Here is a 17,414-nt window from a genome sequence, read left to right on the forward strand (position 1 = left end):
CAGCAGGAAGGGTTTGCTTTGTAGGAGTACAGAGTACAATACCTCTGTGAAACAGCATAATAGTGTAGTCATGCATCCATGTTTGTCATACATCCTGTATTCATCCTACAGTACACACAATATAAGAATGTCGATATTCCAGCGGCTTGGTTGCCAGAAAATTACAGTAAAATTTCCTAAAACCATGTAAAAATACAGCAGTTTTCTTTAATTTAAATAAAGTTTTTCTTTTCATTTTAGAATAGAATAGAATATCTTTGTTGTCATTGCACTGAAAACAATACAACAAAATTTAAACGATAGCTCTCCTAGAGATACTTCCATCACCTACACTCATATTATGTTAAAAATGTTAGACACCTGTTAGAAAATACTAACCTTTAAAGCCCAGGGATTTCTCTTCATAAAAATGGCAAAAAATATCATTTTATGTATATTTACAACAATATACTGATTGTGAAACAATAAATACTATACAGTTATTATGAAATTGTAACTATTTTAACTGTGGGAAAAGTCAGGGGGAATCAGCTTTACAGCTACAGGATTTTTATGTTCTTTTGATTTTGGTATGTTAATTCACAGTATATATTTTTGTTATTTTATTAACATTTCCATGTATGTTGTAAATAGAGAAAAAAATCTATAAAATAAACTGGACAGTTCTGCAAAATGACAGTGCAGGCTGTGGCAATCTGCTGTTATATACAGTAATCATGTACTACATAAGCTCATTAATAATAATGGATATTATTTATATAAGATCTTTTGAAAACCAAGTTACAAAGAGTTTGAAACAAACCAGCACATGCTCACACACAGCTGTACAGTCGCCTGCTGACCCACATAGGTGATGGAAGCAGGTGAACATTTATTTCAGCTCATTTCATCTGTGGTCCTGCTGTTTTACCCCAGATACCTTCCCTTAGCCTTCTTTACTCACAGTAACAGCCACAAATCAGATAATATCAGGTGTAGTCATCTGATATTGATAGTAGTACTGTAGTAGTCTACAGTATGTTTCATTGATTATGAAACTGATTTTTCAGAGCAAGTGACCCCCTGTTTACCCCATACCATTAGTAATTTGGTTCTACATGAATATTACATTATTGTACCTTTTCAAGTAATAATTCTGCTATATTTGATCTGCCATGATTTGGGGATAACTCAAAAAAGGTGCTCTAATTTTAGCCAGATTTCATAAGGTTTTTTATATTATATTCCTCCTGCAACTCCGTTTCTTATTGTATATGTCTTACTTTATGCTTTGTTAGGTTAGAAGGTGCTATAACATTATCTCATGCACTAAAATATACAGTGGACTGATGGTAGTGAATTTAATTTCTTTGTATGACTCTTATATGTCTGTGCAGATTCTCAGTCATCCAGGTTGGCATTGACCTGGAGGTATTTATCCCCCTTGGTGGTGTTTCAGTCCTTTGAAGGCCAACAATGTCCCCTAACGACTGAGTGGTTATAGCCCAGTATCGGTGAGCGTCGTTACCTGTCTTTGAACCCTCACCTGTGGACCGACGCCTATTGTCCTGGTGGGCATGTTTGGGCAGAGATCTCAAAACAGGACTGTAGATGCCAGTCGGGCAGAACTGATGAAGCCTCTTGGATGAGAGGTCAAACGTCTTTGACCTAAAACCTAGTCCAGTTGATTTTTTTTTCTACGTTTTTTCAGCTATGACTTTTATATTGGGCTTCAGAATTTTGAGAGCAAATTATTTACTGCATTTAACTAAGTAAAGAATGAGACCAGTTTGTATTTGCATGCATGTTCACTGCATGAAGTCTCTTGATGGAATTTACCCCTTATTTATTTGTATTACCTCACCATCTGAGACACGGAGCACAGAGAACAAAGCTGACTCACAGTAAAGCCATATATCAGTCTATAGCACCTGGAGTCACGTCATTTTGATTTATTAATCCAAATAATCTGAGAAAAAAATCTAACTGTATTCAGTGATTAAATACGTAGCAAGGGCTGGGAAACTTTATCATCCCCACATCATGAGTCTTATTGCATGGACCTAGCATCAAATCAGCTGACTCCATTTAGATCCAAGTAGCCAATGTAGGCTAAATAAACATGGTAGTACTAACAGGAAAAGCAGTACTTGGAGCATTGTGCTGTAGATATGGTCACAAGAAGAGGAGAAGGAGTTGGTTGTGTACTAATTGTAGACGCACTAATAATTTGGCATAAGATATTGATATTAAAACCTGTGTGCCCGTGCCATGCTGTATCTGGAACACTTCCATTGAAGCGAACACTCAGCCTTACTATACATAAATGATTTTTATGTATCAAATCACTGAGCAACATGATGATGAAATACACAGTTAGAAAGTTTAGACCCCTACTGCAGTTATGAACATGAGCACCAAATAAGAAAACACTAGCAGTTCTGTGGGTCCTTAACACTCGAAGCCTTGCCGTTATCCACAGGGACCTCATAATCCAAAACATGTGGTCCTGATAAAACCGCAGACATTTGTTTGGCTGTTGTGTCACACACAGTAAGTAAACTCCTTGATGATTCAGACTTGGGTAATGGGGACTCAATCCAGGCTTGAGGTTTAGCGACTCGACTACAACACTGGCACGTACCAGTGCAGAGTCCTCTGACTTTGATTAATGCCAGAAGTGCTCTCATGTGATCAGACCATCAGCGTGAGGACTGGATTGAGTGTTGTACCATGGGAGTGAGGACACTTTGGCCTGTCCTAACTCTAGTGTGAGCAATTTGCTACTTAGATGTGTAAAGTCATTTTGTACAGGAGTGGAAACACCTGATCACAGTCCTGTACCTGGGTATCACATTACATTTATCCATTTCATGTTTTGAGCTTCACATTTAAATCTTAGCTACTTGCCATCTCTGACTCTGATTGGCTGCAGATGTTTACTGTGTGAAAAGAGTCTCTGCAGCTTTTATCAGCCAGACTGCTTTTTGACCACTTATCTTATAAATTTTCCCAGATGCTCAGCTCTAAATGCATGGACCTGTCTACTGTTTTCCACACACTGACAACACACAGTCATGGTTCAAGGTGGATGAGGAAGGTTTACCATTATCTAATTTGGTCTGGCCTGTTGGCCTGAGTGAGGCTGAGCAACATGGTGACAGGTGGGGAGCACAGCTTGTATTTAATCTGTGAGTCAGGTGCCACACATCCATACTGTGACACAGATTTATCAGGATGTTTATCAGAATATCACATACACATATAAAGATATAACAGTACAGCAGTATACAGTCCACTTGTGCATGTGAACTTGTGCACAACTCTACAATCCTCTGTAGCCTTTATGTTGTGGTGCATCTCTGTGCAGCAGTCAGTCTCTTTATTTCCTCCCAGGCCTACCAGCTGACATACACCACAAGCTCTCTAAGTGTGTATAAAATGTTCGCTGCTATTTTCAACCTGCTTCAGTGCCTTTTTAAAGCTTTGAGTCCATTGGGAAAAGAAAATGGTGATTGTGGAAAATGCTCTGCTACTGTTCAAAGTACTGAGAATAAACACAAAGTCTGCTAGTTAACCTGAGCATCTGTACCTTGCATTTGTTTATCCTTTTCACCTTTCTCACAACACACTTAAACACACATTGTATGATTGTATTTAATTCCTAGTGATTTAGGGAAGAGACTGATTTTCTCTTATCTCCACAGCTCAGTGGAAGCAGAAAGGTAGCACGCATTCATGTGTTTGATTGTGTTTGCACACGTGACCCTGATATACGACACAGTATTTAGATGTGAAAGTTTGTGAAGCACCTGTGTGTCTCCATCGGCGTTATCGCACAGAGCAGGTTGCCCTCTGTAGCTTTTGTGGAGACTCATTTTCAGTGCCGCCTGTTGCAGAGGGAGATAAAATACTTTGGGACTTGCCATCAGTAGAAACAATGCCAGGCTGTAAAGTGACAGACAAACAACAGTCATTTGTGTGTGTGTTGCAGTGATTCTTCTTTCCTACTTGTAGTGTATGGTAAATGTTATCTTTACTTTCCAGGCATCAGACACCATTAGCTTTAATACTTTTCTAGTTGTTTTCTAGAATAATTTGGAAATGGAAACATTCTTTTCCTTCAACAGAAAGCAATTTTGTGGAGGGAGATACGCTTGGTTTTCACACACTGTTGTTAAACATAAGCAGCATTTTACACTTACTCAAAGACTGCATGTCAATGAGACCTTTTCTCCACTAGTGAATCTGAAAGATGCAGGTTTCTAAAATTACTTATATTAAATTCATACATTTTGTAAAATTTCTTGGCCTCATGAAGAGTGATGTGCTTTATCCTTGCTTGATCAGTGAATCTTGGCAATTCTCTGTGTTGATATGATTTTTGTGGATGTGTCTTTGTTTGCCTGGTTTGAGCACAAACATAAAAGTTCTGTATGCCTAATGTAATTAAAATGAGGAATCCTGCTGATGTCCTCAAAGTTTTCTGTCTCTCTCTGATCAGACTGGCATCTCTTTTGGTAGTAATACCGGAAAGTATACTATCATTAGATTTTTGCTGCTTTTCTTCTCTGACTGTCTAATGGCTGCCGGCGGGGGTGAGGGCATTTGTTTTAGGATTTATGCATCCTGTGTGTGAGTGGGTGGGTCCACCTCTTCCTGTTTACAATATGACCCTCTGTTCCTGATCACAGTGGGGCTTCAGTGTCTCACACCAACTTGTTGACAGATTTAATTCATTAGCTGAAGTTTTAAATCACTAATGTGTTTCATGGGATGCATGTGCAGGTTTTTCAGTTTAACAGAGAAAGGATATACAAGGATTTAAGTGCTGTTCCCTTTACCTTAAAGATGTTAAAGAGAAATTCATTTTTTTAAAAAGCCTTAATTGACTGTAGTGTCAGGGCCGCTCGGCGGCCGCTGCCTCTCCTCCACCTTTCTCTCCTCTGTTTTCTCGATCTGCGGGATTCTGCACCTCAGCTGTGTTACACTCGGTAATTGGCGACTCGTTTGTCGGTGCACACAGCTGGGGTGCATCCTGCTGACTAGTTTAGTTAAAGTGTTATGTTTGACCCACATTTTTAGACGTGTGTACGATGCTACGCTGACAGTTCCTGTGCGTTTTGGCTTGACCTTATCACGCTATTATGCGGTTAGCAATACGTGCTTTTGTCTTCCACGCTGACAGTCTCTGTGCTGTGGATTACATTGTGTACGTTGGTTCTTTTTGTTCACCTATCCGTTCTCAGGAGTGCTATCTTTGTTCCTGCCGTTAGTTTGTGTGTATACCTGTTTGTCCTGGTCTCCTTAGTCATCACAGCCCTTCCCTGGTTGTATGTATTATGGACCCTGTTATGTTGTCACTTTGTTGTTTTTATTCCATTAAACCTCCTTTTTTTTAACTAGCACCTGGGTCGGCAATCTTGAGTCCAGCCTGAGTTCTCCCTCACTCTCCTGGTGAGGGGGACTAACCTTAACAGTTACGTGGTGTAAATCATCTTTTCCAAAGAGCATAGGTGGTTGACGGTGTCTACAACCATAATAGTGATGCAGATTTTGAGCAGTTTTCTAGATCGATAGTCACCCACGTTAACAATCAATTATCCATTAATCATTAACTGTGAGATATATTTATTCATAATAAAATTGTTTTAACCATTGATATGATCTCTATTTGCTGTAAAATCTGAGTAACTTGGGAATTTAAAGATGAAGAGAATGACAAGTTTCTTGAGTTAGGGATGAAACAACACGAAATAATGACTTTGTTCAAAACTGCTTGGCTTCCACTCCTGTTTAGTCACTAGTCAACAGCTGGCCAGACAAATTCAAACCTGGTTTTATCTGAGATAATTATATGCATACGACCAGAGTGGCTTGTGCGTTGTTCACCACAGAACAGAAACCTCTGGCACAACCTCACCCACTGCCAAGATGCATAGAGGAGGAAAAATAAACTGAAAAAGTCAAAACTGTAGCAACACTTGCAGTGGAAAGAACAACTTTATTGTCAGAACAATGCGTTTCGGCTTATGGCCTTTGTCAGGATCTGTTAAGAACACATAAAGAGTGATTTAAATAGTATGGAAGGTGTAGCAAAATAACAGACCCTAATGAAGTGGTGTAACCAGGTCACTACATCATACTGCAGTACATTTTTCTACAGTTACCGTAACATCATAGGTCCTGCTGTTTATTGCTTTTGTTTAATATATATATTTTAAATAATTATATTAATGGTGATTAATCATTGACATATAGACGTGTCATTTTACACAAATGTTTAATCATATCTCTACAATGCACTATATATTTTTTTTCTAAGCATTTTTGACATTTGAAAGTTGTAACCCATTTTAAAGTTCACAGTATTAGTTTCACTCCTTTAAAACACACACAGGCACTAAAATGTAAAAAAAAAAAAAAAAACTGTAGTAAAGATAAAATTCCCACAGTCACACATCACACAAGTGACAAGAAGAATAGGAGAAGTGAGACTTGTCTAAAAATACGCTGTGGACCAATTTAATAGAAGTAACACTGTATGTCAGTGTGTCTCCTCTCATACATGTTTCATGTTTGATTTGATTTGATTTGATTTGATTTATTCTTTCAAGCATGTAAAGACAGTTCATATGTCAACACACATAATTTTACACATATCCAACAAATGCTAATCCAATATCAATGTGCTTATACCTAGAACATGCTTGAATGGAGTAGGAAGAAGTCAGACTTATCCAGTCCTACCCCATGACATCATCTTACCATCATTGGTTTGCAAGCAGTATCTCTACATAAATAATTATCTTCTACACCACACAAGTAATATATTAAAGAATTATTACAGAGTATTATCATTCATACACCACACCCACAATGTTTCATCTAATTAATCCTTGAGCCTGTTCTTGCATATATCTTGATTGACACATACCTTTATATTTATGTTTAAACTTGTCAATTCTATTACTATTTTTTATGTCTACACTTAAATTATTCCATAGTTTTACCCCACTTATGGAAATACAGAATCTTTTTTTGGTTGTACGTATAGCATGAATTTTTAAATTTAATTGACCCCTTAAATTGTATCCCCCTTCCCTTTCATTAAATAGTTTTTGAATTCCACCAGGTAATAAATTGTTCCTGGCTTTATACATAAACACAGCAGTCTTATATCCCACTAAATCAAAAAATTTTAACAATTTAGACTGTATGAAAGCTACATTGGTGTGATCCCTGTACCCCATCTTATGCACAATTCTTATCGCTCTTTTTTGTAATATATACAATGGTTGAAGTGAGCTTTTGTATGTGTTTCCCCAGTTTTCAACGCCATACTCTAAGTATAGTAAAATCAATGAGGAATACAAAATGCGTAGTGCTTTCCCGTCCAAAATATATCTAACCCTTGCCAATATCGATATATTTTTTGCTATTTTATTCTGAACATATCTGATTTCCAGGAGAATTTGTCATCAACTATGACACCTAGAAATTTAATTTCATATACTCGTTCTATATTAGCTCCCCCAATTTTCAATTGAAGTTCATTATCTAGTCTACGATTCCCAAATACCATAAATTTAGTTTTATCCAAATTCAGAGATACTATATTACTGTCACACCATTTCTTTATCTTCTCAAGTTCCTGTGAAACCCGTCCAGAGAGTTGCTGTAGGTTTTCACCCGATGCCCATATGGTAGTGTCATCATGTTGCAGAGATACTGTATATTTTCCTGGGTGTGTGTGTGATCCCTGAAAGGCTCCGTGTGCTTTCTGCTAACCCAGCTTTAAGAAAAGTGGATGTGGATGTTGAGTGAGACAGACAGAAACAAAGTCTGCAGGAGCTCTCCATCCTTCTCTCCTGACCACAAATGTTTCCCTTCCAACTATAAATACGCCTTGAATCCTGCCGCGTCCTGAAACATGAAACGCCACTAAAAGTGATTATCAAGGCCCAGAATAGACCAAAGTCTCCAGTTACACTGAAAGGCTGGAGGCCTGAGCTCCTACAGTTCAGTTTTATTTTATAGGCACAGCTATTATTCTGTAAAGATGCTCTTTTATTTGATTAAATAGAGACAGGCTTTCATGTAAAAAGCTTGAATATGGATAAAAGCTAAACAATCAATATGAGGGAGAGGTCGGCTTAGAGGCCATCTAGGTTGTGGTGAGAGATGGAAAGAAATGAGGTGAAAAATAAACAATAAAGCTGCATTAGAGACAAAGTGGAGGAGATGACAGTCCACTGAGTGTCAGTGGGGGCCAACACTGATCAACACAAACTCATGTAATCATCGAAATATCTGTTCTGACAGTACAGTTTGAGGATACCTCTTTTTGCATGCATGTATACTGCACATAGAAGGAAAAGTAGAGTGTAGCTCACACACTTTATTGGTACTACACAGCCTTAATCAGCTAACGTGGACAACTTGTACACAACTGTGCAAAAGTCTTAGGCCACCACTAGATTTGTTGTTTTAGCAATGTTATATTTGTTTATCAGAATACAACTAGAAAATATATGTACACAATATTACACAATATTAAAAATGTCAGAAAAAAGGAGGAGACCAAGAAAGCTGTCAGAATCTGATGAGACGTTTCTCAGAGTTTCTTGTTTGAAAGACCGGAGGAAACTCAGCATGGACCTGCATCTGCATCTGGCGGCTTCATCTGAACAGACAGCAACCAAGAAATCACTTTTTCAGAAGGGGACAGGGAGAAAAGGCTGAGACATACGAAAGCTTACAAAGACTGGTGTGAAGATCAGTGGGAAAGAGGATTATGGAGTGATGAATGGAAGTTTGAAATGTTTGGGTCTATCTTGAAATTATTCATACAATTCATAACTGAAACGTAATATTTACATTATTATGAATATACTTCGACATGTTTTATGGCTGTGGAGATAATCAAATTTTTCATAGTGATATTTTCATTTAGAACAGTATTAGGCTGCTACTAAGAATTGTTTTATTAGCGATGACCCCCTATAGATTGTTTACTCTATAAAATGATGGAAATGTTCATTATATGTCACAATTCCCTAATAGTACAGCAGCATGTATGTATGGCTCTGCGCCACATGCAGACAACTGACAGGAAGTGTGTACAAAATGCTTTAGGTGAAGCAGACGGAGCAGGCTGGTGGGCGAGGAGAGCAGGAACATTAATGCCGTGTGGTGACGGAGCTGGCAAGCAGTCTGTGTGCTATCTGGTTTTCATCTCATCATTCACTACAAATCAAATATCAGCCATTTACTGCCAGTCGTTCTCTCATGAGATAGATTTGACGTTGGTTTGATTATATTATCATTATTTTAAAACTGTTTGTTTACAGGAAACAACACTGAATGGCTGCACAAAAATCAGTTTTCATACTGTCTTCTAGAAAAGTAAAGAACAGAGCAATGAAGACAGGGACATAGGGGTGATGGAATCAATTCAGGTTTAACTGGAGTATTAGAATACCATACCAGTAGCCCTCCCAGTCAAACATCTATTAGTTCTTGTTTATGTGACTGTCTGACTACCAGCTCGGTGTTAAGAACAATCGTATTACAGTTTTTTGCAGTTGCTAACATCCATTTGTCCGTTCTGTATTCACACTTTCAAAACTCTAAACACAATTATCACAACATCTGTCTGTTGTGACCATACCATTAATACAATTAATGTCGTTTTCACACAAGATTTAGTCAATGCACACGTTTCTAAAATGCTTACATTTTCTTTTCACACAAGCTTACCCCGTAGCAAAATAATGGATCTTTCAAATATCTTTAACAAATGCTTAAACACATCATGACAGAATTGAAGACCTAATGATCCAAACTTTAAATATAATGTAAAGCCTCTACTTTTGCCACAACAGCTCAAAGAGCTGATAAGAATTATTGTTCTACTTGGGAAACAGCTGGTTCCAATTTGTCAGAGAGGAGCAAATATCACAATGTGCGCTGCAATCTCAAGTGCTGGTTTGGTCCTGCAGAAAAGCCAGATAGGTCCCTACAACACAGAGCGCCTTCTTTTGTTTTTAGATGACCTTCATCAACAACTGGTGCCAGAAGCAGAAAGGGAACAAGTGGGAGGAAACATGACAATATTTGTTATTGCATGGGACAACGTAGCATTCCACCATTCACAAGCAGTCACAAATTGATTTGCAGCCCATCCGAGAATGATTTCACTTTTTCTTCCTCCATACTCTCCATTCCTCAACCCCAATGAAGAATTTTTGTCTGCGTGGAGGTGGAAAGTCTATGATCATCGACCACATGATCAAATGTCCCTTCTGGATGCAATGGAGGCTGGCTGCAGAGACATCTCAGCTAAAGATTGCCAGGAGTGGATAAGGCATTCTAAACGTTTCTTTCCAAGGTGCATAGCAAGAGACATTATAAGGTGTGATGTTGATGAGAACATATGGCCAAATGCTGATGATGATTACTTTTTCACATTTTGACAGTCTGTGCACTATGACTGACTATATGTTCCTGATGGATAGAAAACTAGTGCTAATGTTTTGATCAAACGACTCAATTATGAGTCAGGTTTGCTGTGTTTTGATAAAGTTAGTATATGTAGAAAATGGTATTTTGCATTGTGAAATGTAAAGTTTGTATTTATTTAACAAAATGTGGTTTTGGTCCAAAAATGAACCATTTGGCCAGGTGTGTGATGTAACTGTGTTGCTGTGTTAAGAGTTTAGAAGAAGTATTTTAAGTATTGGTCAATGCTTGTTAGCAACAGCAAAAAACTGTAAATGTTGAGCTGTTAAACTGAAACGTGTCCTGTTGCTGCTGCAGAGCATCGAGGTTTATAGCTGGGCTTGGACATGAAACCTTGAGAGTGGAATTACAATGAACAAATGGGAAATCAAGTCTGTCTTTACAGACCTGAACACTTATTAACTGTGTAGGTGTCTTATCAGGTTATGTGTGTGTGTGAGAGTGTGTGCTTGTGGTTGTGTGAGTGTCTGCATTCCAGTCTGAGTCACATGCAGGTCTGTGTATCCGTCATAACAAAAGCTCTCATTCACTGAGGAAAAATTGCTCATTCATTCTCTGTAAATATCAGTGATGTGTTTGTATGTCACACAGTAGTTGCCATTTATTTAGTGTGTAGGAATGTACTGATAGTGTGTGGTAATGTAGTGTCAGTCCAAAACTTCCAGCAATGAACCTAAAAACACTGTTTAAAATGAAAACTGATTTTATTTGAAACACACAAATGTGTTTGCTTTTGCACAAAACTTGTGTTTTTTTTTTCTCTGCAGTGTGCTGGTGAGGAGATCTCGGTGGACAACAGGACAGTTTACATTGGACACAAGGAGCCTCCTCCAGGGACTGAGGCCTACATCCAACAGAGATTTCCCGACAACAGAATAGTCTCTTCCAAGGTCAGTGGAAACACCCACGTGTACACTCAAAGAGCAAAACACACCTAATGTTTGTCTCTTTTGTTGTGTGTGTCCTTTTGTTAATGTAAAATTAATATTTCTTTAATATCTTTTGCAAACAAGAACCCTACAAATAGACTGATGTCACCTTTACTGACATATTACAGTTTTTCTGAATTGCTAAAACACGTTTCCTGAAAGCATCACTCATTTTCTCAAAACCTTAAACACAAATCCAAATACTCAAACTAAATTCACAAAACCTCTGAATCTTCTGGCAAAATCAACAATTACTTCAAAACCATGTCACCAGCACTCAAAATCAAACAATGCTTTCAGATCATACACAAATGAGTCAATCATATACACACTGCAGATCAGTCATTAGACACTACATCAAAAAAAGGAGAACACAGCATCCAGGACATGTAGTTACAACAAAAAAAGTTTATTGTATAGTGAATTTACCAAAAACCATGTTACGATCAAAGAAGAAGAAAAACACATCAGAAAGATTATTCTGCCTCAGGATCACGTCTTTGAGCTGTCACAGGCAATGTTGTCCCGTGCCAGGCAACGGGCAAAAAACCCTCTGGTGTGGCGGATCCAGCCTTGACAAGACTACACGTCTATGTCACCACAGACCAGTTCCATTGCCTGTAAGAGATTTTACCTGGTATATGGGTTTCGGTCATAGACTTTCCACCACCATGCAGAGAAAAACTCTTCTGTTGGGTTGAGGAAGTGCTGTATGGTGGGAGGTCTTACTCTTCCTCGTCCTTTTTGTCCAACACCTCATATTCCTCTACCTCTCATATTGTTATCCATAGTTGATGGATGTACCCGTGCCATCTGTGCACTTTGAACTGGCTTATGATTTGTACCTTCTCATCACATATTTAGAAACAAGAGTGAACAATTTTGAATCGTTGTGTGTAAACGATGACAACTGTGCTTTAGTTGTGTTTAAGTTCTGCTGTCCTCTGTTTAGTGTTTTGCAACACAGGTTCATCACAGTGCAAATTGTGTTTTAGTGAGTGAGAATGTGTTTAGAGTTTAGCAAAAAGAGTGCATGAGATTTGCTAACAGAGTCTAAGTGCCTGAACTTGTTTAAGGTTTTGCTCAAAGAGTGATTTATTCGACAAATTAGATTTGGCTCAGAGAATGGGGTTTATTGTTTTAGCAATTCAGAAAAACTGTAAACAGAACGTCCCCTGTTTGGTGCTGACAATCAGTGTGTTGCTTGACTAAACGTGACACTCATGTCTCATGTTTCCAGTACACATTTTGGAACTTCATCCCAAAGAATATGTTTGAGCAGTTCAGGAGAGTCGCCAACTTCTACTTTCTCATCATATTTCTGGTTCAGGTAAGAAACACTTTGTCTTCACTGTGATTGATATTAATGGATATTAAGCTTTTGCTTTAATTGCTGCAGCTTTTGTTTCAGAAAACATGCTTCTCTGCGCTAACTGAATCCTTTTAAAAATATCTCTATCTGTGTATTGTCAATACAATTTTTGCAGCAACAATGTAATTCTCCCATCATTAGATACTTTACATATATTTTCCTACTGTATGTGCTCATAGCATAATAGTTCAAACAAGAAAAAATGACCATAGCAAGTGCAACTTTTATGTTTTTATTCCGATTGACTTGTCAAACTGTTTGACAAGAAAGAAATAGGAAAACCTGAAACACAATTGATAAAGGTGCTTGACATTAAAAAACAACAACAAAAGAAATAAAAAGTCTAGCTAAAAGATTAGCCTCAACCAGAACAGTTGAAGGACTTCTTTACTTTGCTGTTTTTTTTAAATTTTGTAATAATAGTCCCTCTCTATATAAAGTTTATTAGGAATGCAGATATGAAGTTTCATGCAATTTAATCAAAAGCACCATTTGTTTGTGAGTATAGGAGGAGATAAGGTCCATCAGTGTTTCTGTACATATTTTTGTCCTCTGGACATCTGCAAAGGTCAGATAAGACTTTAATACTCTTTGTCAATTTGATATATTCTCTGTGTGTGTCACTTCAGCTGATCATTGACACCCCCACCAGTCCAGTCACCAGCGGACTGCCGCTCTTCTTTGTCATCACAGTCACCGCCATCAAACAGGTGAGGCCCAAAGATTTTCAAGACCAGTGTAACTACACTTTGTATGCTTGATTGACATTAAACACTACCTGCACCCAACTTGTTATATTTATGCCTCTGTCTCTCCCTGTCAGGGTTATGAGGACTGGTTGAGACATAAAGCAGACAACGCTGTCAACCAGTGTCCTGTCCACGTGGTGCAGGACGGGAAAGTGATCCGCAAACAAAGTCGCAAGCTCAGGGTGTGTGTGTGCATGTGTAGGCCTGCATTTGAAAGCAGTTTCCTGTGGCTTTTAAAGCTCTTACATTAACATATGTTGTGAAAAGTGAAATTACATCTGACACAACAGATGCAGAGGAGCTGCTACACAATCATTAGTCCTGTGAGAGAGCAAATGTTTGTGTCTGTTGGCTGAGCTGGAGCACTTTGCAGGTGGCGAAGCAGAAGCTGAGCTTGTTAGGGAAACAGGATAAGTGCCATGCTGTCCTCAAAGATGCTACATCTAGGAGTTAGTTATTCATTCAGATCTTATTCTGATTTGACCACTGAAATGAGAAATGTAATGTGAAGATTAAAAACTCAGCCATTGTTTACAAATGTTACAGTCTGCAGAGTTTTATTTAGGATGCAGTGTATTTAAGTGATAAAGAAGGATGCCTCTACTCTGTGTGTCAGGTTGGAGATGTCCTCTTGGTGAAAGAAGATGAGACGTTTCCCTGTGACCTCATCCTTCTTTCGTCATCTCGAGATGATGGAACCTGCTATGTTACTACAGCCAGTCTGGATGGAGAGAGCAGCCACAAGGTATGTGTGTGTGTGTGTGTGTGTGTGTGTGTGTGTGTTCATTTATATGGCAGACGTTTCATCCCATTATGACAGTTATTTGCTTTAAGCAGAGACTGTATGAGATTTACATGTTAATGATATAATGACAGTCTTTGTCTTTTGGTTCCTTCTCTCTTTTGATAATAAGCACCCTTCCTCTATCATCATCATCTCTCTTGATTTTCTCACGCTTTTCTCCCCTCTTCCCATTCTAGACATACTATGCAGTACAGGACACCAAAGCTTACAGCACAGAGAAGGAGGTGGACTCCATCCATGCCACTATTGAATGTGAACAACCACAGCCTGACCTGTACAAGTCAGTACAACACACACACACTGAAAAAGACTCTTGCCACATATACAGTACGTCTGAAATACGTCTCCTGTTTCCTCTGTCCTACACAGATTTGTGGGGCGCATCAACATCTACATGGACAATGAGCCTGTGGCCAGGTGACCTGAATCCCTTATGTGCAATCACTTACTCTGCAAATCTTTTGTAATTAGGCAATTAATTAAATCTGAGTTTTACATCATACTACTCTATTTCCACCTCTATCTATCTATCTATCTATCTATCTATCTATCTATCTATCTATCTATCTATCTATCTATCTGTCTGTCTGTTTTAATCCAGTACTGTAGCAATACTTTGATTTTGGTAGAATAATGCATCATTCTGTTTGGTTTTCCTTCAAAGAGTTTTTCCGATTTTTACTGTATAACAAACTAGTTAAGGTTTAGCTGTTTTTATTTATTAAGTAATGGCCTCAGAATTAAGTGTTAGTGACTCTGTATGTGATATTGGTAATAGGGCTGTATGATTAATTGAATCAGACCCCTATGCAACCTTAATATCACGTCACATTCATTCTGCTGTGTTTGCATTAGCAAGATCCCTTACATTAAACCAAGCTCTCTCTTTTCCTCATTAAGCTGCATTAACCACTATCAGGAATTCTTTTCATTACGAGCTGTAAACAGGAAGAGAAGAATTATTCAAAAACAAATCCAATGTGTTTGACATGGTGAAAGATACTCAGTGCCCTCCCACAACTATTTTTCAAATGTTCCCCAGCCCTAGACATAATTTTGCAGCAACAACGGATTTATGGTCAAGCTGAAATATGGAACCATATTAGTGATTTCACAGTAAAAACCTGGCGCCTGCAGATTACATTTCTTTTACCCTGAGGATCACACAGGCTTGGGGACTGAAGGAGGGTCTTACCTGTTAGCATTTGGAGAAGAAAAAGCTAACGTGCATAACTACAGGCAGTGGATCCAATGCTGTGACAGCTGCCTCCCTGAATAGGTGGATGAGGCCTCTGTGTTCTGGTGCTACATGTAGTTATAGGTCAGCTGTGTACTGTGTCCATATATGTGTGCATGTCATGTAAAAATGTGTTGTGAAAAAATAATAGAAAGCATGTAATTGGTCAAGAATTGTGAGTGAAAATTATGATTCATATTTTACCAAGAATCATGGAGACCTAGTGATAAAGTTAATAAAATAATATGCTACTTCGGTTGTTCAGTAATTGTGCTCTCAATGTTATATCTAAATTTTGATCAAGTTGTCCTGGGGAAAACTATTGCAGCAATAATTTCTTCACATTGACAGAAGAAGTATAAACTAAATGTGCTGCTGTCTGTGTGCAGGCCATTAGGATCAGAGAACCTGCTGCTTCGAGGAGCCACTCTCAAGAACACTGAGTACATTTATGGTAATATCATGTGAAATAAATAAACCAGTGTACGTTAGATGCATGTACTGTAACCATTTTAAATCAAACAAATCTCTGCCTACCTGTAGCGGTTGCCATCTACACTGGCATGGAAACGAAGATGGCTCTCAACTACCAGTCCAAGTGTCAGAAACGGTCTGCAGTAGAAAAGTAAGCTCTCTCTCACTTCCATCCCTCCATTTTCATATACATACTTTCTGGAGAAGAACCTGTTAGCATTGATTAGCACATGCACAATTTACAGTCTTTGGCAGCATCCTTTTCTCAATTAATGCTGGCTTAGATAATCATTCGTATTTGTTATGCATCCTTTCATCCATCTGTTCACTTTTCATTTCTTCATTTATTCACTGGCTGAGGGTCCTTGTGGCTCTCTGGCACTGGCAGGATCACTTTCTTTCCATCTGGTGTTGACGTGCATCTTGTATCCAGATGGCCTGTAGATATGACTGACTGTAGGTGGATTAGATTTACACTTGGTTAGTGTGTGTCTGATTATCTCATTGGAATTGTATTTGCCAGAATGAGCTTGGCTTAGAGTAAATGTCTTGTTTCAGCTGCTCTGTTTATACAAATATCTATTGTGATGAGTACAGTGTCTGTGTATCTGCAAGACTAGTTTACGCTGTCAATTTGGGTTCTTGCAGTTTCTGTCTGTGGATCAGAGATACTGTAGTTTTTGCCCTTGTCTTACAGCCTGCACTGCAACTGCAGGTGATTTAGCTTGTTTCTGTCTCAATCCAGAATTAGTGCCACGAAGTTTGAGTCTTATTCTGCTTCAGTGTGTCAGACTTACCTATAATGAATCAAGTTTTTTATGTCTTTTCTTACACATCACATTCCTCACCAAAGGGATACAGGATGCTAACAGGCTATGCTGGTATTGAGTGGAAGTAAAGTCAATGTCGCGTATGTTTTACTGTCTGAGATTTTTTGAATGTTGTTTTACTTCATTTACTATTGTAATTGAGCTTACTCTACATGTGCACTGTTTTGCCACTAAATTCATTTAATTAAATACTCTAATACTCGTGTATGTTGTATCATAGCAGAAGAGTAGCAGAAATAATCAAGAGTTAGTGTACTGTCATTAACACACAAATTAGGCTGCTACAGCACCAAGTCAAAGAGCACAGGAAGGTAGTAATGCATGTTAATTAGTGTACCGTCAGACACTGGTCTAAGAAAATATCATGCAGTCCCTGAAGCCCCCTAATGTTTTGTTTATGGTTCTAGCATAAGCGTGCAAAAGAACTGTGAACACATCTCACTAGCTGCTTGTTGTCTCCCCCCTTAAGGTCAATGAATTCCTACCTAGTGGTCTACCTGTGCATTCTCATCAGC

General features: G+C 38.3%; 1 protein-coding gene across 1 annotated transcript in view; it reads left to right on the plus strand.

Annotated features, from left to right (window-relative positions):
* The window catches only part of atp11a (ATPase phospholipid transporting 11A), a 55,679-nt gene that overhangs the window by 19,091 nt on the left and 19,174 nt on the right, over window positions 1-17,414 (plus strand). Inside the window, 10 exon segments of the mRNA XM_020591938.1 lie at window positions 11,271-11,393; window positions 12,673-12,762; window positions 13,434-13,514; window positions 13,628-13,735; window positions 14,170-14,298; window positions 14,535-14,638; window positions 14,728-14,775; window positions 15,985-16,049; window positions 16,139-16,220; window positions 17,369-17,413. Of these exon segments, the coding sequence (XP_020447594.1) occupies window positions 11,271-11,393; window positions 12,673-12,762; window positions 13,434-13,514; window positions 13,628-13,735; window positions 14,170-14,298; window positions 14,535-14,638; window positions 14,728-14,775; window positions 15,985-16,049; window positions 16,139-16,220; window positions 17,369-17,413 (875 nt within the window).

Source organism: Monopterus albus, unplaced genomic scaffold (genome assembly GCF_001952655.1).
Source record: "Monopterus albus unplaced genomic scaffold, M_albus_1.0 scaffold16.1, whole genome shotgun sequence".
Taxonomy (NCBI): Eukaryota; Metazoa; Chordata; class Actinopteri; order Synbranchiformes; family Synbranchidae; genus Monopterus; species Monopterus albus.